Source organism: Macrotis lagotis, chromosome 1 (assembly GCF_037893015.1).
Source record: "Macrotis lagotis isolate mMagLag1 chromosome 1, bilby.v1.9.chrom.fasta, whole genome shotgun sequence".
Taxonomy (NCBI): domain Eukaryota; kingdom Metazoa; phylum Chordata; class Mammalia; order Peramelemorphia; family Peramelidae; genus Macrotis; species Macrotis lagotis.
In genome coordinates, this window is record NC_133658.1 from 328,552,722 (window position 1) to 328,576,014 (window position 23,293).

The window sequence follows — 23,293 nt, forward strand, 5'->3', positions numbered from 1 at the left end:
AACTTTAAAATATAAAGTGTTAGACCTAGAAGAATAGGACCTTAAAACTTAGCCTTAATCCTTTATTTTAGAAATTGAGAAAAACAGGACCCAGAGTAATGATGTGACTGGTCCAAGGACATGAAATAAGTCACTAACAAAGTGAGAACTTGATCTTAGGTCCCTGAACTTCACTAGTACTGTGTTCTTTTTTAAATTATATAGTACCTTGTCATATGACATTTATGGTTCATGATTTGAAAGGCCTGTGGTTTGTGGGCTTGGGATCTTTTGTTTGAAAAAACATCATGTAATTATTTTTTAATGATCTTTTGTTCATTTGTTTGCTTCTTTTTAATTTGTGGAATTGAAGCTACCAGTCAGTTGAAAGACTAATGGGCAAACATTCAAAGTACAAATGACTTAGTTTGGTTTACATAGGTTTAAAATAATGGAAGGCTACTGTGCAGCTGTCCTGAGCTCAACATATATGTTTTGGTGAACTTTTTGTAACTATTATTTAATAAGTAGCCAGAGCAATTGGCAACATGTCATATACCTCAAGAAATCTGTTGTGCTGAATATATCATTAGATAAAAGACTGTGAGAACCAGAAAAGACTTTAGAATTTTGGAGCTAAAAGAAACCTTAGAGATTTCTAATCCAAAGTTCTTGTTTGACAGTTGTGAATTTATAAATTGTTTTTGTATGTAAAGAAACCCATTTATCTTTTGATTCATATTTGTAGTTGTGATTAGTTTGGTTTACAATAATTTTCATTCCCTAGTTAATTAGGATTTTTTTTTCCTTTGGTTATCCATTTTGATATTGGAAGCTTATTTGAGGGAACTCATGATTTTTTTTAGATATAAATTCAGTTTTTCAGATATTTCCATTTTTTCAAAGATAGATTCCATTTTTATTTTTTCCTATTGCGTTTGCAAGAGGATGCTTCTTGGTTTATTCATGTTGACAACTGAAAAGGCTTGGACCTAATTAAAAGAATTTCCACTAGCACCTTTACTGAACCATTTCATTATGCTGCATTGCACAGATTGCATTTTGAAACATGGTGATAGCTTAAATCTGACCTTTTAAACCTGAACTGCCAGAAATATAGTTGGGGGGGTGCTTCTTTTATAACATTCCATGAATATATACATATATATATATATATATATATATATATATGTGTGTGTGTGTGTGTGTGTACATATACTCAAACACACACACCCCACACACATATACATATGCATATGCATATACATATACATATACACATACACATGCATATACATATACATGCAGGCACATATTTGGTTAGAAATAAAGTCCATATTGAATGATTACCTGGTGATAGAAATATACATTTACTTTAAGCTCAAACTTCCCTGGCTCATTTATCATAGATAGAGGTATTTTTTATCTGCATTTAATTATAGGTATTACAGCTAAATTGTTTTAAGGAAAACAAAGTAAATTTAACTTCTCTAAAATAAAAGTGAAAGGAAATTTAGACCATAGAACTTTGGAACATGAAACAACATGTTAGAGCTAGAAGGGATCTCACAATTCTGCATGAACACCTCCATAAATAAGGAACTTCCTCTTTCCTGAGGCAAACAGTTCCTGTTTTAGACAAATATGAGAATTGTAAAGGACAGTAAAGAGACAGGAGGTATTGGATATAAACACCCTTTTCTAGATGTCTAGACCTTTGTTTTACAACATTCAATTAATTTCAACTTCATGATTTCTTTCTCTTTAATCTTCAACTTCTTATTTACTACTTCCTTTTCAAACATACCCAACTCTTCTCCATCCTTTAAAACAAAAAACTTCTCTTTAAAACCAAAAAAACTTCTCTTAATCTTCCCATCCTTTTCAGGTTTCTACTTGTCAGTTTCTTACTTAAACTCCTTTTAAAAGACGTCTACACTCATTGTCTCTTCTCTGTTACACTTCCTTTTCTCTCCTTTGCATTTAGTTTCCAGCTTGATGATTTGACTGTCACTATTACACAATGGCATCTTAATTACCTAATCTATGGTCTTTTTTCACTTCTCTTATCCATCCATTTACTTCATTTGATTTAGTTGATCACACCTTCTTCCTGGATGCTCTCCTCTTTCTGGGCTCCCATGATTCTACTCTCTTGATTTTCATATGTGTTCTTCCTCTGGTTCATCACCCAAGACTATGGATGCTACTCACTTTCCTCTTTATTTTCTTATCACTTTATTTTCATGCTGATTGCTCATAAATATATATACATTCAGCTCCAGTCTCTTCCCTGAGCTTTAGTATTGCATTACCAATTGCCTTTTAGAGGTCTAAAGCTCAGCATGTCCAAAATAAGTTGCAGTATCTTCCCCTCCAGACTTACCCATAGTCCAGACTTTCCTATTTCTGTGGAAGACATCACTAACTTTCTAGTTCTTCAAGTTTATAACCTCTATGTTGTCCTCAGGTCCTCTCTTTCCTTCATTCATATATCCTTTCTGTTAACAAAATGTTGCTACTTCTATTGCCACAACATTTCTTGCATCTGATTCCCCTTTACTTATACAATTATCACCTTAGTTCAGGCTCACATCACCTTTCCCTCAAATTTTTGCAGTAGCATCCTATTCCTTCTCCCAATGATCTACCTTCTTTAAGGATTTCCCCATTCTAGGACATACTCCATGCTGTTGCCAAAGTGACTTTCCTTAATCATAGATCTGACTGAGTGCTCCCCTACTCAATAAACTCCCAGTAGTTCCTAGTTGCCTCTAGGTTGAAATATAAAGCCCTTTATAACTTCTCCCCCAAACTATCTTTCCAGCCTCTTTAGATAGTACTCTTCCTCCCATGCTCTGCAGTGTAGCCTGACCAGTCTACTCACTGTTTCTCATTCATGACACTCCACCCCCCCATCTCCATGCCATGACACACCTGTGTCATTTACCTAGAAGTTACTCTCTTCTCACCTCTGCCACATTGAATCCCTGTTTTTTTTTCAAGGTGTAGCTCAAGAACTATATGCTATATGAAACCTTTCTGGAGTTCTTTCCAACTATCATGTATTTATTCTGTTTATTTTTATTCTATACACACAGTTCTACTATTATGTTTCTAAACATCACCATGCTATAATGTGATTGATTATCCACAAAATAAAAATCACAGAGTTTATGGAGAAAAAATGAAATGAGGAACACAACACTCAAAAATTTCATCAGGTACATTTAAAAAAGATAGGAACCTAATTAAAATGGTAGCACTGTTTTATAAATATTAAATGATGAAAAAATACATAAATAGAACAATAAATAATGATGATGTCTATAGCCTCAGACTGCTATTTGACCTATACCCCACTCCCACAATATTTGAGTGGGCAAAGTCCAGTCCATAGTTCCTACTGCACCAGAACATATGCAATAAATATAGCACTTTACCTTGAAAAAGACCTGAAATTTAATTAGGGAAGTGAACATTGGAAGAGTTACAGCCTATTAGTTATTGTGAATTGGTAGTTTTGCATATTCTAATGTTTCTTTTAGATGAAATATCATATAAGCAAATACAGAATTCATGTTATGCTCAAATCCTTTCCCTAATTTCTCTATGTCTTAAAGATGAATTTAAGCATCTTTAAAATAAAGGAAACAGGGTAGATGAGTTCCAGCTCTAAATTCTATGATCTTAATATAGTATTTAGTTAGCTGACTTGGACTGGGAATGAGCCCAAGTAGATTACAGTTGACAATGAAGTATAGAACAAGTGACTGTTGTGCAGAATTTTTTTTCTGAGAAATAACAGGGTTTATAATAGCAATTCAGGATCAGATCATTGCCTACAGGGATTATGATTAAGGGAAATGGGCAAGTAATATAATACAAACTAAAATGTAAGTAAAAGAAGTACAAAGGACTGTGATCCCAGATGCCCTGAGTCTTCTTAGATTTCCTCTAGCACCTAACACTTAATAAATGATTGTCAGATAAATGACTACTATCCTTCTGAACCCTACATCCTCAAAAGTCAATCCCAACAAAGTTCCCAGTTACTAGATATATCTTTTAGATATATTTAACACCTGTTTTCTCATTTGATCCTCATAAAAATATGGTAAGCTAGGTGATGGATATTCCCATTTTATTAAAAAGAATATTAAATTTTAGTGACAAAGGGGAGAAGAAAGATAAAAAATCCATGGAATTATAAATTTAAACCTAGGAGAGATCTTAAACCTAATCTCAAAGAGGAAATTGAGGCCCAAAGAATTTAAGTGATTTACCCAAGGTCATACAAACTGTCAGAGCCTGGATTTGGACCTAATTATTCTAATATCAAATTGAATGTTCATTTTATTGCACCGTGTTCTCTCTAGGATTCCAGACTCCAAAGTCAATGCCATTCCCACCACAAGATATTAAAGAAAAAGCTAAGATCTAGGAATAGGGCATGACTTCCCAAAGGTTACATAGTGTAAGTGGTAGAACCAGGACTTGGACTCAGGTTTCCTGACTTATAATCTACTATAACACCCAATCTCTACTATCTATAAACTTACTGCCATTCACATGTTTAACTAGACTTTTCCTAATCCTCCCTTTTATAACATCTGTTTAAAAGAGGAAGCAACTCATGAGCTAGTATTTCCAAACCCCCAAAATTGCTGCCGACAGGCCTGTTTGTTAATGATTGGACTAGGGCCCTTGGGAGCTCAGCAAAGCAAGTTAAACATTAATATGGGAATAGTTTATTTTAAAATTTTTATTCCTCACTCTTTTGAAGAAAATGCTGTCACTAACAATAATATGTAGATGTCATCTCACTTCAAAAATTTCAAAGTTGTAATGACTAAAAGGAAAAGACAAGAAACCTTATTTTTGTGTGTTGGGACATGGTGGGAGATGGAAGGAGGCATGAGATAGGGACATAAGTTAAAGCATAATACACACAATTTCTGGCCTAGATGGACCTGAGAGACTAAGTCTCCTGAGAGTTACCAGATGAAACTGGAAAAAATAACTGGCGTGATTTTGACAAGTTAGAAAAATGGGCCGAATCTAATAAGCGCGAATATAATGTGTACTATTTCTCCAGCAGCCTAAATCTGCTTTCTGAGGGACAATCTTCTTAAATAGCTAGAGGATAAGCTTTCTTTTAAATTACAAATTCTCAGTTGGCTTTTCAAAAAACATCTAAGGGGGTAAGACAATAGTTCCAATAGGGGAAAAACTTGGGGTCTTAGTTGACTGCAAGCTCAAAATGAATCAACAATATACATAGGATGCATTAATAGAATTGTGTCCTAAAGGGAAGAGGTAATCCAGACTATGCAATCTATATCATCTGCCCTGATCAGACAAGATCTGGAGTATCTAACCTATTTTGGGCTTCTATATTTTAAGAGAACACATTGGCAAACTAGATTATATCTAGAAGAGGCTAAGTAGGGTTGGGAGAGAGAGGTACTGAAGATTATACCATAGGAAAGTTTGTTGAAGCAAAGATATTTTGCCTTAAAAAAGACTTAAGAGGATTTAATTATCATCAAGTATTTAAAGGACTGTCAGAAAGAAAAGATAACAAAAAAGTTGTCCTTCTTAGAACCAAAGATGACATGGAGTAGACAATAAAAATGACAAGAAGGCATATTTTATCTTCAATAAACTTCCTAACATTTAAAACTATTCCCATCACCAGGTAGTCATTCAAAGGCTAAATGCATCCTTTGAGTGAGGGGTGTTTGTAGAGGATATTTCTATTTGAAACAGAAATTGGATAGGGCAATATAGTGAAATGGAAAGAGTTTTGACTTGGTTTCAAATCTCTCTTCCAGCACTTTGTGACTGTGGACAAGTCATTTTATTTACCCCCAGGATCTTCACCTTTAACTTGAGAATGAGGATGCCTGCATTATTTATAGGATCATAGTAAGGAACAAATTAAATTTATAAAATTCTTTGCCCACCTTAAGGCTCTATATAAATTTTAATCACATCTGTTGTTTAACCTTTTTTGAAATAGATCTGAGATGTTCCTTTTCTGTTGTTAAGTAATCTTTTATAGTTAATGTTTGGCAAACCTGCACAAGTAGATAAAATAATTCACATTGCAGTTAAATAGGCAAAGGAGAAAAAGGAAGGGGTATGCATATATGGCCTACTGTGTGCCTGACACTGTGCCAAGCACTCTACAAAAACTATCTCATTTGATCCCCACAGGAACCCTGAAAGGTAGGTGCTGTTATCTCCATTCTACAGCTGAGGAAACAGGCAAGCAGGGTTATGGGACTTAACCAGAATCATACAGTTATTAAGTATCTAAGGCTAGATTTGAATTCAGGTCTTCCTGACTTCAGATCCAATGCTCTTGTCTGCTTCACCAACTAGAAACCTATCTTGCTGAGGATATCTCTCAGAGAGCTGCAGTAGCAGGCAGGACAATGAGAATAATATATGCTTCTTATCCCTGCATAATTCTTGAGCTTTGTTAGGGGTCTATATTTTGAAAGCTTTTTTATTCACCATAGTTTATTGACTATGAGTATTCACTTTAATTACATCTATTTAAAATGCTGTTTTTAAATTTTTGTGGATCTACACTATGCTCAAGTAATTGTAACAGGGAAAAAGACTTGTTTGTGATAATGTTCCAGTTCTGATACACTTTATTTCTTGAATTATCAAGAACGTTTTGAGAGCTATATTCATATTATGGCTGTTTGTTGTTTATTCATTTATGAATGACAGGGAACTTCTGATAATATATAGTTTATATCTTGTTAAGTCACATATTCAGCTGAAAAGGGTCACAGAAGTCACTGAGTTCAATGCCTTCACTTCATAGATGAGGAAACTGAATGTAAATCTAGGTCTTCTAAGTTTTTGCAGAATGTAATAATGTTTTGTTCAATTGCTTGCCTAATCTGCAATTTAATCTAGGCTCCCTGAGGATAATCTGCCTGTAATTTCCATTGACTGTAACCTGGTCCTGGATTACTTTTCATAAATGCATTGAGTTCTGTAAATAAATATGCATGATTCAAGTTTTTGTTCCTCCCTCTTTGTTGACTTGTTAATTAAATTAATATAAATGTCACAGCATGGAGTACACTTTGATTCACTCTGGGATCATAACTGTTTCATATGTGCTAGCCAGAGAGAAATTACTTTCAGTTACATTGACAAATCCAGTGACATAAACATTATCATCCTTTACTTTTTTGCTCACTGAAGTGATGTTTTGCTTGTTACTAAAGTATTTCTGTAGGTTTTTAACTTTTTTATCATGTGCTCTGAAAATATCTATCAATTCTATTACTCCTGTTATAATCATATATCTCATCTTTTTTTTTTGAGTGTTTATATAGAAGTAGTCTAAAAACAATCATTTCCCTATTCTTCAATATCTAATGTTTTTAGGGGGCAGCTAGGTGGCACACTGGTCAGGAGGACCTGAGTTCAAATCCAGTTCAAATCAGACACTTAATAATTGCCAAGCTGTATGACCTCGGGCAAGTCACTTAGCTCTATTGCCTTAACTAAAATTTTAAAATATTCTTTATATTGTTGCAGAATTGGATAAATATGACAGCTTTTTGCAGCTAAAAGGTATGATTTCACCTGCCTGTTGCAGTACCTCCAACTTGGATGTCTGGTAGACATATTAAGCTCATGTTCAAAAGTGACTTATTATCTTTCTTATTATATTCCACCCCCTCCCAAACTGCCCCCCTTCTTAGCTTTCCTGTTACCACCTTTCTTCTGGCTCACATCTACCCAGGTTCACAAAGTAGGTTATCTTCCTCTACTTCTCACTCTTAACCATATCCAATCCCAAATCAAATCTGTTGTAAAGTTCTGTCAATTCTGCCTTCATAAAATCTTTCATTCCTCTAACATTGCTACCATTCTTAAGCAAGCTCTCATCTCCTGACAATTAGGTAACTTCGATAACTTAATGGTTGACCTCCTAGCCCCACCATATGCAGTTTGTCTTCTTCTGTACTGTCAAACTTGAACTTCTTGTAACACAGGTCTGTTCATGTAACCCTGTATTCATTAAATTCCAGTGGTTCCCTATTCACCTCCAGGATCTATTATAAAAATCTTTTTTTTGGCAGGGGGGCTTTCAAAGCCTTTTTTGAATGTTTTTCCCCCCTCCTACATTTCCAGCCTTCTATAACCTTATTCTGCCCACATAGTCTGGGCTCCTAACTCTTCCTCACACAAGATACTCCATATCTTGATGTCATATATTTTCACTGATTGTCCCCCATGCCTGGAATGCTCTCTCTCTTCATCTCTGCCTGCTGACTTCAAATCTCACTTTCCACAGAAAACCTTTACCAATCACCCCTAATACTAGTGCTTTCCTTGTATTGATTATCCTTTATACTTAATTTATCCTGACTATATATTATTTGTATATAGCTGTTTACATTGGTTCATGAGCTTCTTGCCTGGTACATAGTACTTTTATTGACTTTACTTGAGCTATAGACTCACTAAGAACATCTTCAAAACTCCATTAGCAAACAGAATGACAGAAGTGATATATGCCTTGACCTGAATTGCTTTGAATGTCTTCTCTTAAATGTGTATATTTTTATAATTTTAACTAATATGTTGTTATAATTATGTTATCACTTTTATTCTTATCTTTTTTTTCACAAGAGGCAATTTTCTCACCAGGGAGTTTCTTATACCAATAAAATCACATGTTCAGCTAAGTAATTCAGTGGACATAGCACCAGACCTGGAGTCAGAAAAACCTAAGTTGAAATAGGCCTTCAGTTGTGTGGCCCTGGGCAAATCACTTAACTTCTGTCTGCCTCAATTTCCTCAACTGTAAAATGGAATTAACAAAAGTAACCACCTCACAAGGTTGTTGTGAAAATCAAATGGGATAAGATTTGCAAAGTGCTTAGCATAGCTGTCACCTGGTAGAAGCTTTCATAAATGTCTATTCCTTTCCCACCTCCATCTCTCTTTCTGGTACAGAGATTTGTCATCCTGTCACTTTATGAGGAATAATAAATTTCTGGTATAGAATGGCAGCCACCTGATCATGTCTTTCTAAGAATATGAGAAGCTAAATTTTTTTGCATCCTACAATGATATATTGCATGATTTCTGTCACTTCTTTATATAATCTGTATGATCAATAACTCTAGGCTCCTTAAGGATAACCTTTCTGTAAGTTCTAGTGAAAATGACCTGATTAGAATTTGTATTTAGAAAAACTTCTTTTTCTATGACTACAAGACACTCGTTTGTTCTACACTTCGTCAGCTTAATGTTAGGACAGTTCATGTGGATGTCACCCAGGAAACACTTTGGGTTTCATTCATAGGCTCTATCCAGAAATAAACCCTTTGTGGTTTCATTCAGAAAATCTAATGGTATATATCTGTTGTTAATTTTTAACTATTCTTTTGTGGAGTGGGGGTCTGTATTCCAAATATATTTATGCAGTAACTTAGCATGTTTGTCATGTGCTCTTTTTTTTTCCTATAACAACCTTGGGGTATTGAGCCCTCTGTTTCATTAACATTGCACATGTTTTTGTTTGGATACTTTTTAGATCTACTGTCATCCAATTTATCATTCCCAAAGTATAAGTTGAGTGGTATTACGTAGGTGTTGATTGCTCAAAATGTGTCCTTCCTACTAAACTGTGACTTCAAGATGTTAGTCGAACTCTTAATATATGTAGCCACAACTTTCTCCTTGATGGCCCTAATCTCAGTTCTTTTTTTCTTGGAATAATCCAGGTATTTGTAAGTATTATCTGGATCCATTCATTTGATTTCAATCTATATTTAATCCCTTAGCTCTTACATTTGTTCTCATTTGACATGAAGAGTTTTATAATTATTTGAATCCAAATGATATTATGCCTTTGGGGAAAGTTTACAACAGATGAAGTCACTATTTAGTGTGGTTTTCATGAGTGGAGCCATATACCTTGATGTTATCCATTTGTATCAAGTGATTGAAACTCTATTTCCTCTTTGATTAGAAGACTTTGCTCAGTTCTATTCAGGAATGATAAAAATGGATTTTAGGCTAAAGCAGAACCAGAGCAGGCATAAACTATGTCCCAGAAAAAGACTGCATTTATATTTAAATAGTCAACAGTTTTCCTTATGGACATCAGATAACCTAGGCTTGAATTCTCTCTAGGCTTAAATCTATTTTCTTTATATGCAGTACCTGACTAAAGAGTGAGTGTGGAACTGAATGAAAGGTTTTCTACTAATCAATAGATAGCAAAAATGTTATGGATTTTTTGAGTGACACATTCAGTAATTACCAAATCTATAATATATTCCTTTGGACCTTTTTGAAATATAATTTTTGTCTCCTTGGCCAATATGTAGTTTTAATTTGCATTAATGAATTATTGTGTGTTTATGTGTGTGTATATTTAAGCAATGCAGGTTAAGAAAGCATTATATAAAAAGTAAAAAATAAAATTTTACATGAAGTTTTTAAGTTTTGCAAAGTATTTAACATTTTAGTTGATTTGATTTTCACAATAACCCTGTAAAGTAGATACTCTTATTAGTTCCATTTTATAGATTAAAACCTGAGACTGAAAAGACTTGGCCAGGGTCACACAGTAGTGTACATACAAGGACTAGTGACTAGGGCAAGATTTGAACCCACATCTCCCTAAGTCCCAACTCCAGGTTTCTAACCACTAATTTTCTCATAAAGCATGCCTTTGTGTGTGCGTGTGTGTGTGTGTGTGTGTGTGTGTGTGTGTACATATATATAATTGACCTTTTTTAAAGGAATCCATCTTTGTTATAAATATATAATGTTTTATAATAAATACATTGTTTCTAATAATTCATGCCCCATTGTGAATCATTCTCTATTTCATTATAATGTTTCACATTTGATCCAATTCACTTCTTGCACCACAAAAAAGGATTAGAACTCCACATCTTCCTTATCAATTTCTCCTGGTCTCTTTTTTCCCCCTTAGTTCTTAAACCTCTGTAGTTGTTTTTGTTTGATAATGGCATTGTTTTGACTCCTTATATCTCTAATTTTTTTGCTTCGTTTTTAATTGCTGAATCATTTCTGATATGATTTTGTTTTCTGGATTCCATATCATATGTTTCTTTTTTAGTTTACATTTAGGCAGACGGATGTGCAAGTTTTCTATTGTGAGAACCAAACAGATATTTAAGTAATCTTCTCCAGCCTTTATATAGAGCTTCAATAGCTCTTCAAAGTCATTTCTTGTAGGTCATGTTTGGTATGTATCCACATTCTTCTATTTCTTTGGTTCTCAACATGATGAATTAATGAATTAAAAAGCCTTAAATTATTACTGTGTATCTCCCATAGTTCTAGATTTTTAGGACATGGATAGAAAAAACAAGACATTCCCCCATTTCAAGGTGCTCCTACTCTAATTGATGGAGACAACACACAAAAGAAAATTCAACTATAGTTTGGACATAAAAGCTTTAAGTCCCCAGGGTGCCTTTGTGAGATGACTATCAAGGCCTCGGGGATCACTGGATTTACTTCAGGACACTATATGACAATGTTAGGGGGAGTATGGAAAGTATTAGGGCAAGGTAGGAGGACTTAAATATGTGATTGCAGGACAGGTAGAAAAACATGCTGATCCTCATCTTATTGGAAGGATGATGATTCCCATTTCAACCAGACTGTGAACAGTCCAGTAGCCCAAATGGATTCTAGTTGCCCTGGACGGAGAGGAGCAGGGTGTCCCAATTGATGAAAGATCTTCTCATGACTTGACTACTAGAATGAATTCTAAGATGGCTTGGTCCTAGGGGAAAGAGGAGGGAAATCTGGATCCATGCCATGTTACATAGCAACAAGCTGAATACCATGTATACTTTTATACTTTGTGTCAAATACTGTGAGAAAATGTATACATTCATCATGGCTATAGCAGATAACCAGCTTTTAAATCTACTTTTTTTGTATTGTTGGTCAGATAGTTAGTTAGAGTCATGCTATCAAACCCCAAAAGGGTTTTTCAGAATTCCATTCTAAGTAGGCCTGTCTCCTTTTTAAAATTATTAGCAATATTGTTGGCATCTATTTCATTATTATATTTAATTTCAGGGGTTTACTTTAAATAACCTCAGGTACTTCAACTTTTCCTTCTGATTTTATTAGCTACTTTATTTCATTTCATGACATCTAATCTAAGCTTAGAGATAACTTTTTTTGTTTTGTTGTTTAATGATTGTTCTTCATGATCATTGTTGTGGGGCAAAGAGAATGACTGACAAAAAACTATATGAAATCCTTTCTTGTACTGAACTCTATTTATAGATATAGTCATACTACATAATGAAGATTTATTTATATTTCAGTTCATTTCAAGCAATTCCACTGTACTTTAATCCCATGTACTAGTGACTTGATCAACAAGATGAAGTGTTACACATTTTCTCATTCCTCACAACCTCTCATACTTCTCCAAAATAGTAATTATATACAAGTGATTAAGTAGTTTCAGCTAAGACATAGTCTAAGACACCAAGAATCCTAATAAGGTAAAAAAAACAAACAAATGAACAGCCCGGAATGCTAATCCTTAAACCCTAACTTCATCACTCAGCAATTCCCTTCTTCCCCAACACAATACTTTAGCAGGGCTGCACAATCTATCCAAGGACTGGCAACAGAATTCAACTGTATCAGAATTTGTGAAGTATATAGTATTATCATACTATAAAAGTTCATTCCAAATCTCCCCAAAGAAACATAAGAAAACAACTTATCAGGAATACAAATATACAGAAATGAAAGGCAATCTCGGGGAGCAAAAAAGAAATAATGTTAAAAGAACAAAGGATTTACACAAAAGTAGAACATGCTAATTGCAAAGACAAGCTGAATAGTCAAATTAAGGATTAATAATCTCCCAAAAGAGCACAACAGTCCCCAGATTGGGGAGGTGGGGGTGAAGATGTAGGGGAGGCTAAGGAGGTATGCACTTGAACACCATAATATGAAAAATAATATAAGAAAACTCCCTAGAACTTCTGAGCACAAAAAAAGAAAATTCTAATTGTAAGAATTCACAGATTGCCTCCAGAAGGGTGTGGGGGGGAAAACCTTTACTTCAAATACCAAAACAAACTTGAAGTGATTAAATTTAATAATTTCAATGACAAAAAACAAGTTCTGCAATTGAATGAAAGATTTTCAAATATAAAGGAAAAAAATTCAAGTAACAGAAACTATTCTATATCCACCAAAAACTGCAGAAGGAAATGAAATAATGTTTTCTGAATAGCAAAAAAGATGTAATACAAGGTGATGTTTCTGCCAACTAAGTATAAATGAAAAAAGATTAACTTTAATTTTTTTAAATTTTAAAATTTAAATTTCAAACTATTAAAAATTTTAAACTTTTAAAAAAATTAGAAGATATTCAAAGTATTCCTATTAAATAAATCAGACTTGAATAAATTATTTATTTTTCAGGTACCCTAAAAAATAAAAATATAGGAAAGGTAATTAGGCTACCTGTCCCCAACTGCCTTTGATCATTCAGGGAGACTGGTATTGGCTTTACTGGTAGCCATATTTCCTATTTCCTACTGTCCTTGTGCTTTTGACTGATTCTTTCTTTGGTTCTAGAACTGAAAAATTTTCCTATTGTGATTTCTCATTAGAGTTCTTGATAGGGGGCGGCTAGGTGGCATGGTGTATAGAGCACCAGCCCTGGAGTCAGGAGGGCCTGAGTTCAAATCCAGCCTCAGACACTTAATAATTACCTAGCTGTGTGGCCTTGGGCAAGACACTTAACCCCATTGCCTTGCAAAAACTTAAAAATAGATAGAGTTCTTGATAATTTTTCTTTCTAGTGGGAAATTAGGGGTTTAAGTTCAAAATGGAAATAAATAGTAAAGAGCAAAATCAGGAAGTCCAACTAGTTAGCCTTCTAAGGTCTGTTACAGCTCTGAATCGGTGATTATCATAATGATATTTTTTTCTTATCCACTCTGGATGTTTATCTATTTGAAGCCCAACTTGAGTTCTAAGGTTTTACCAATTTAACATGTGGTATGGTTGCCATATTCTCTAGAAGTATCAAGAATAATAGTAAAAAAGCTCCTTCCATTCAAGCCAGGCTCTACATCTTACTCCTAGGTACCTTCCTGTCTTTTTGTCACTTATCAATTCTTTGCCTCAATTGATGATATTGTCAAGTTCTACAAGATAATTCATTTACCAGTTGTGTCCTGACTGAGACTCAGTCTTTGTCCCTGTAGCAGCAGTACATGGCATCCTACATTTAACGATAAAATACTAGATTTAGACTCAAAGATCTTAAGCCTCAAAGATGATGGGACTAAATGATCTTTAAGGTAGAACTTTCTAAGGTATGTGAAGACCGTATCTGAAAATCATAGAGCTTTATAGAAATAGGAGCTTTCCGGGTGGCTAGGTGGCACAGTGAAGTCAGAAGTACCTGAGTTCAAATCCGGCCTCAGACAATAATTGCCTGGCTGTGTGACCCTGGGCAAGTCACTTAACCCTATTGCCTTGCCAAAAACAACAAAAAAAAAAAGAAATAGGATCTTTTATTATCACTGTAGATGAAACAGGTAAATTTGTGCCAAATATTAATGTCTGTTAATTAATCAACAAAAATTTATTAGATGTCTACTAGGAGCCAGGAATTTCCCTAATTGTATATACTACAAAGATAAAAATTAAACCATCATAAATTTAAAAGAGCTGATATTTCTATATTGGAGAAAATAAGTATATATTAAAACATGTCTAAGTTAAATATAAAAAGAATAAATATAAGGTGGTTTAATTCAAGATAATGAACTTACCAAAAAAAAGAAAAGAGATCTAGAACAAAAGGTTTAGAATACCCACAGTGAGCAAATATAATATGAATAATGGGTTATCAAGGGAAACTGAAATGTGTTTGGACAAGTAAGAGAAGAACCAGAAGAAAGTAATGTCACAAAAACCTAGAAAGAAAGAGAAAGTATGCAGGAAGCATACTCTTCTCAGCCATGTGGTTCAACAGTGTCAAATACAATGGACAGATCAAAAATGATAAGACCTGATGGAAAAAGCCATCATATTTGGCAATTAAGAGAACATTGATAACTGAGGAAAGAATAATTTCAATTGGGTGAGGATATTGGAAACCATGTGAAAAGGGATTGAGGACTGAATAAAAGAAGTTATGGAGGCATGGGGCTTTTTTTAGGAGTTTAGCTTAGAAAGGGAAGAGAAATATAGGACAGAGTTTCTGGGAATGGTAAAGTCTAGGGGCTTTGGGGAAGGGAGATTGAGTTTGGGTTTTTTTTAGGATTGGAGAAACTCAAGCATATTTGAATACAGTATAGAAGAAACCAATAGATAAGGACTGAAACCTCATTTCATCATGACTCTTCTAAAGAATGGTCATTGTAGAAGTATCTCAAGGTCTACTACTTAATATACCAATATATGTAGTTTAAGCTCTCTGGGCCTGTTTCTTCAACTGTTTATTGAAAGGATCAAATCAAATGACCCACTAAGTATATAAGCTCCTTAAGGGTAGACAGGATCTATTTTTTGCCTTTCTTTGTATCGCCAACATTAAGTACACTGTCTGGCACATATTAAGGTCTTCATAAAGACTTGTTGGCTGACTTTAGTTTCTTTGAGCTCCAGCATCCTATGTGCTAAGGTCCCTTTGAGTTCTGGCATTGTGTAATGCTGTGAAGTGGGTAGAATCTACCTAATTCTTGGTGATACCTTTGAACTTTCAGAATATCTCTAAGAAACTGTCAGTCACCCAGTGTCTTTGATCAAGGCTTTGACCAGCTTGACTTATGCCTTCTTTCTCTTACTGACAGGTTTCTTCATTGAAGAACAGGCTAAAGAAGGTCTCTACCACAACTGGGGATGGTGTTGCCAGAGCCTTTCTGAAAGCACAGGCTGCTTTTTTTGGAAGTTACAGAAATGCATTGAAGATTGAACCTGTAAGTAGCCTCTTAACATAGTCTATATCATTACATTCAATCAAAGTTAAAAGACTTACTTGTGATAAGGGCTATAAGAAAATTTCCAGAATCCCCCTGATCCTTGAATAGATAGAAATTAATTATGCTATTTTCTGAGCCAGGGAGTCAGTGTTTTCTGCTACATACTTTGGTTCTGTGATGGTGCATGATTTCTCTGGTATGAGAAGGCCTTTCCCCTTGTGCAGACTATAGCACTCACATAACCTTTTTCCTCCATATTTTTCTGTAAATCTTCCATTTTAGGTACCTCCAACCCATTAGTGAACTTCTCATTCTTTTAGGATCTTCTGGGATCATGTGGAACAGTCATCTTTCTATTTACCTTTGCATAATTTGTAGTACGAAATCTTGCAAGCCTGGTTTTCTAGTATTCATAGCCTTTTAGCATCAGTAGGAGAATGCTATTGTTTAAAAGAAGGGCTTTTGTGGCATCAAGCCATTTGAGATCAATGAAAACATGCTGCATTTTCCCAAATACAATTCAGATTGGTCTCTTTTTCCTATTTAGTCCTATGTCTGGTTTATTTATTCCCATTGCCTGTTCAAGATACATACATAAAATATCAATTGATGGTTTTTTACATGATTTCAATTCCATCATGTTTATTTCCTAAGCTCCTTCCTTATTTGGGTAGAATACTGTGTTAGGAACTAGGTAAGATACAAAGATGGATAAAACTAGTACTAAACTACATACATTAAGCTAATTCTTCCCTTGAAGAAATTATAATCTAATTTGGGGAGAAACATATGAAATAACCATAACCCATCTTACTTCCCTAACTGATTTCTGGGAAAATACTATTTTGGTTGAAACAACATTTTAGAAGACAGTTAATTCCACAAAGGAATTTTTAGAAATAATTTCAATTAATATCAGTTAAGCACTTGCTATATAACAAAGTATTAAGTGCTAAAATTAAAAAAAAAAGATAGAACATAGACCTACTCTCAAAGTGATTACATTCTAATAAGGGAAAAGGACAAGAGTACGCACAACTATGATACAAAAGAGATTGAGATAATTAGAAAATCATTCTGGTGTTTTGGGAAATTTGAAGATATTGTACTACTAGAAGGCTTTGTGAAAGATGTGGCAGCTAAGGGGAGTCTTAAAAGAAGTGAAAATGTATCAATTGATGAAGCTCAGGGAGGGGGTCAGTGATGAGGAAAGAAAAGTGCTCTTTTTAAACATGTAGAATTGAGAGAGCAAAGGCAAGTTGAGAATAGGAATAGAGAGCAATCCAGCTTAGCAGTACTATAAAAGACATGAAGAAAATTAATATAGGATGAAGCTAGATTATAATATTTTGGAGAGTCTCAAATTCCATAATCAAAAATTTATCATTTATTTGATAGGCAATTTAATTGGGAATTTGATTTAATGACATCATAGGTCTTTATAGCAGAGTTTTATTATTATGACATAACTCCAAAATCATTTTGATTGGGAGTGCATGAGGTAAGCTTGTACAAATTACTACAATGCAAGATAACATTGAAGTTACCAGGAAAAAGGATTTTTTGGAGCATGTAACTGAGTCTGATCCTTAAAGCATAGGTCGGATTTTAACATTGAGGAGTAAGAGACAGAGGATTTCAGGTGTAGGGGATGGTATGAATAAAGGTCTGAAGATAAGCAAAGACAGTGAGTTAAGGAAAATCTTGTCATGTTGGGCAGAAGCCTGGTGTCTGTGAAGTTGAATCAAGTGAGATAACATTAGAAAGTTTAGTTGGAGTCACATTGTGGGAGGCCTAGAAATCAGAGAACTGATTTTTTCCATCTGGTGGTTAGGAGATAGACAGCTACCAGTCAAAAAGATGATCCAAGAACCATTCTGGTGACCACTTTATCTGTGTTATTAGAGATGAGGTGTTAACTTTGGTACATCTGGTCTCACAACTAATAAGCAGACCTGGTCTTGCCAGGCAGAGCCTTCAGTTAGCCAAGGGTTTTATGAAGTATTTTCATAGTATTTATTTCATCATCACAGCAACATAGCATTTAAAACCTTAAGAACCCCGTCAAAGAGCAAAGAGGAGATCCAATGAATCAGGACTAAAAAACTAAAAGACCCATAGAGGCCTTCAGGCTTCCACTTTTGTAGAGCATTCAAGTTTCAATTTTATCTTCCCCTATCATTGCTTTATCTCCTAGACATTTGCAAATATATATCCAATCCAATGTTTTAGTAATTTATAGCTGGGAATTGTCTAGAGACAAGGGCACTATTGATGGTTTTTTGATATAAACTTAATCCAGTGCCCTCTATAAATAAGGAACTTAAAGGTCAAAGTTCTCTCTTTTTTGTTCTAAGGTAATTTTGAGCTCAGTCTTTCTGTGTTCCCATGTGCTTATCAAGTCTACCATCTTGGGTTCTTGGCATTTTTAAAAATCCCTTCTTGCTCTAACATTCTGTAGTAATTTGAGTTCTGACATCTTTTCTCCTCTAACAATACTCAATAAGTACCAAGGATTAGAAATGTATAGACATTGTATGAATATGTATTGGCAAAAACAAACAAATGTCATCCTATCCAAAGACTTCTTCTGTTTGGTGGAGGGGAGGGCATTTCCAAATGAGTGTGCATTGTCTATTTATGGGTTACTCAGAGGCACATCAGGTGTGAAACCCAGGAAAATTTAAGTAGAGCCAACTTCTTTCTTCTCTATACAAATGACAAATCTAAAAACCCTCCTGGCAGCCCAATGTGGGATGAAAAAAAAAACAACTCTTTTATCCATGTCAAATGGTTGCCCAGACTTCCGTTCATTTATTTGGGCCTTTCTTGCTCTCTGACACGCCTTCTGCCTGTTGCCAGGCAACCCTTGGAGTAGCAGCATGTGTGCAAGCTCTGATGGGTGTAAGAGATTAACTAGTTAAGACTGGGTTTTTTTTTTTTAATAGCTAGAAGGGACAGGAAGCGACAAATAATTTAATTGTTCATCTGCAAATCATGTTACCTTCAGTTTTTGAAGACAGAGCTATAAGTGAGAGATTTAAACTTTTGGGAGTAGTCAGTGTGTGGGGGGTGGTACAATAAGTGTCTTGAATACTCCTAAAATTTCCCAAATTTTCCTCCTAGAAAGAACAAATGAGCTGAAAGAGAAACTTTCTGACTATACCCCTTTTTGTATTAATAATTTTAGATCACATATCTATAATATTTTATCATTTATGAAGCACTGTTCATAACTCAATCTAATGAGCTAAGTATTTGTAAATTTTAATGTCTCCTTTTTGCAGATTCAGAAACTAAGGTTTATAGAACAATTTTGTCAATAAAGCTTGTAAGTGAACCTGAACTCAAACTCAGGTCTTCTGACTCATATACAGTGATACCTGAAATATCATGGGTCTCCAAAATAAAACAACCCATTTTTTGAGGCCCATATCCCAGCATAAATGTCCTCAGCCATAATCATAATATCAATCAATTTTAAATTGTAAGGGAATATAAGTGAAACAGTGAATGGAACACTGAACTCTTGAGTCAGAAAGACCTGAATTCAAATTCTGACTTCCACACTTAATACCTGTAGAACCTTAGGAGAGCTACTTAACAACCCTCAATCTAAATTTATTCATCCAAAAATGAGGTAATAATTGCACCTAACAGGATTGTTGTGAGGGTCAAGTGAGCTAAATTAAAGTACTTTGCAAACCTTAAAATGCCTTATAAATGTGATGATCAGGATGGTAATGATCACAATGACAGTGATAGACATGGAAGAGATATTAGTGCTTTAAAGTACTTTAAAGTAGAGATTATTGGAACATGAGATGTTGACATTGGAATAGATTTAGCAACACAAGATATAAGAACAAAAAATGTAAAATGAGGTAGGACCTTGGGTATTATCTAGATCGATCCCTATATGAAGCATACACACACACTCATATACACACACACACACACACACACACACACACACACATATATATATATATATAGTAATATCCTCCAGAAAAGGATATTAAGTTTCAGCCTCACCAGCTTCAATAATGGGAAACTCACTTTTCAATGCAGTATCATTCATTTTTCTCATGTGCTTTTCAAACTTTTGTAATCTGGTTTCCAACTCTTTCACTCAAGAGAAATTGCTCTTTTCAAAGTTAGAATGATTGCTTAATTGCCAAATCTGATAACCTTTTCTCTATCCTCATTGTTCCTGACCAGTCTTTATTAATAAATAATTAAAGCTAGATAACACTTTCCTCTTTGGGTTTTTATTGGTTCTCTCATGCTTTTTCATCACTACTTTGAAAATGCCATATTTAGTCACCTAATTGTTGGTGTACAACATGGTCCTGTTCTGAGGCTTTATCTATATTCTTTGTGACTTCATCAGGTTTCATCAGTTTAATTATCATCTCTATGAAGATGATTTCCAGATTTTTACTATATAACCCTTACTTCTTTCCTCAACATTTGGTCCTACATAACCAGTGGTTTATGGACATCTTTACTTAAATTATCCATACTTATCTCCAACTCAGCATGTCTAAAGCAAAACTCATTTTCATTCCCCATTATCCTACTCTCCCTCTAAATGTCCATGTTTTTGTGGAAGGTATCATGGTTTTTCTATTATTTAGGCTCCCAACCTCAAAGTCTCTCAACTTCTTATTCTCCCTTGTTCCGTATATTCATCTTTCTCATCTGTTCCTTTCTCATTGCTGATGCAGTTACTACCTTACTTCAAGACCTTACCACCTCTTACTTGGACAATTTCAATAGCTACTTCATTGACCTCCCTGCTCCAACTTTCACCCCTCTGCAGTGCATCCCCACATAGCTGCCAAAATGCAGGATGTCATGCCTTTGCTCAATGAATTCCTCCTTAATACTTCTAGAATCATATACAAATTTATCTTTTTTTCATTTAAAGCCCTTCAGGGTAGAAATGGAGAAATACACATTTATGTAGTCCCTTGTATATACCAGACACTCTTAAGTGCTTTACAAATATCATCTCATTTGGTCCTCACAACATCCATGAAGTTAAATACCATTATTATCTCCATTTTACAATTGAAGAAACAGGATAAATGATTTGCTAATATGCATCTGAGGCTAGATCTGAATTTCACTTCCTGATTCCAAACCTAGAACTCTGGTCCCTGCATTACCTAGCTGCCTTCACCACCTAGCATCCCCTTACCCTTCTAGCTTTATATATTACTTCCATTCTTACAGTCTTTGGTCTGGTCAAACTGACCTTCTTATAATAGATTCTTAACCTAAGAAAAAAGATCATAATATCTCCATACTATAGTAGAGCTTTAATAATTTACTAAGAAAAAAATAGCCATTTCCTGGTATCTACCATTCTGAATATGAACTCCTCTGTATCTTATTAAATTGCAAGAGATAAACAAATAGTTCGTGGCAGGCACATTCTTAAAGATGGTCTAGCTTGGCATGACCTATTATATCTGGTTTTCTGTTTGGCATAACACCAGTCACCTGCATCTCACAAGACAGTCAAGAGTAAATTATACTGGGAAGTTTTAAGAGTGTCCAAATGAAAACCAGATATCTAAGTAAAAGTAAAAAAATTAATTTTCTAACAGTTCAATTAGATGTAAAGGCTTTAGATGTAAAGAGCTTTCTATCACAGGTCGTAGTCGAGGCTAAACAACATCAACGTGTTGGTGAATTTCACTGTGGTTAATGTTCTTTGAGTAGTAGCTTGGACTAGATGACTTCCAATATTATATCTAGCACTTAATCTATGATTCTGAGTTAAAATAGAAAATATAACATGCCAGACATCAAAGTTATATTATTTTACTTAGTTAAATGATTTCCAAATACATCTTTGAAAATGAAATGCCCCCTATTAAAGTCCACTCACCTAATTTTCTGATATCCAGGAACATAAATCAGTTTCTGCAGTGCTTAAAGGTTAAAACTGTAGGATTCTTCACACTTGAAATGCCGCCGCCCCTAGTGTTTGGTATGCATAACTGTCATGTATTATACATACAAATAAATTTATATTCAGTACTTTTTTTTCTTCTACAAAATTAACTACTATCTGTAGTGATCCTTAGGAACCAGCATGGGTTCATTAAGAACAAGTCAGACTAGACAAAGTTCATTTCTATTCTTAAAAGAATACTAGATGAGTAAATATTGCAAATATAGTAGGCCTGGATTTCAGCCAGTTACTTGACAAACATTCTCATGATAGAATTGTAGAGAAGATAGAAGTTGACAGGTTTAGACAATTAGGAGAAATAAGAACTAGTTGAGTCACCAGACCCATAGAATATTTAATCATGGTTCAGTGTCACTTGAAAGGATGGCAATGCTAGGACTTAGTTTCTGGAGCCTTTCCTGTTCAAAATTTTTATCAGTTTTTTTGACTGAAAGCATAGGTGGCATGACCATCAAATCTGGGAATGATATTGTGGGAATGGATAGCTATTATGTTGTTCACAACACTGAGAGCAAAAACATCTCAGCAGGCAAGAGTAAAGAGACAAGTCTAAAAGGATGAAATTTAATAAATGTAAATTCTTACATTTGGGTTAGGAAAGTCACTCTTTTTTGGCTCTGAATTTCTGGAGGAAATTTATGACTTTTGAACTCTCAAGTTTAAATGTTCTAATTCTGTGAGTTTTCTAGCCTTATTCAATTCAACATGCATTTGTTAAATGCCTTCTATGTTAAAGGTATCTTGCTCAGTGCTGGAGTTAGAAACACAAAAATAAAATAATCTCTTCCTTTCAGGAGTTTAGAGTCTACAGAAATTCTTATAATAGTAGGAAAATATCCTTTACAAATTTTTTGTAGTTAATAATTTGGGAGGTTTAATTTCCCATAGGTGACAGTAATGATAAAGACAGTAGTAACTGATATTTATAAATCATTTTGTGTTTTCAAAATGCTTTGAAGATATCATTTCATTAGCTCCTTATAACCATTCTGTGAGGTTGGTAGGGGAACTAGTGAGTGACATAGCCATTTTATGCATCAGAGAACTAAGATTTAAGAGGTGGAAGAAAATCTGCCCAAAGCCACACAATCTAATCAGTTGAAGAACCAGGCCTAAAATTCAGCTGTCCTCACTCTAAATCCAGTGCTTGTTGGAATTGACTTTGAAACTTAATAGCTATGTGATCATAGGTAGAGTATTTTATGACTTTAAATCTCTCTTTGCTCATCTGTAAAATTTGATTAGTAGTATTTGAACTACCTGCTTCATGGGATTTCTTTGTAAATTATAATAGCTATTGAAATTTGAAACA

General features: G+C 34.5%; 1 protein-coding gene across 8 annotated transcripts in view; it reads left to right on the forward strand.

The window, feature by feature from the left end:
* Positions 1-23,293, forward strand: part of DENND1A (DENN domain containing 1A) — a 709,454-nt gene that overhangs the window by 490,742 nt on the left and 195,419 nt on the right. For all 8 annotated transcript variants that reach the window (XM_074211609.1, XM_074211608.1, XM_074211610.1 and 5 more), the window contains exon 13: positions 15,864-15,989. In XM_074211609.1, the coding sequence (XP_074067710.1) occupies positions 15,864-15,989 (126 nt within the window). The remainder of the gene's footprint in view (positions 1-15,863; positions 15,990-23,293) is intronic.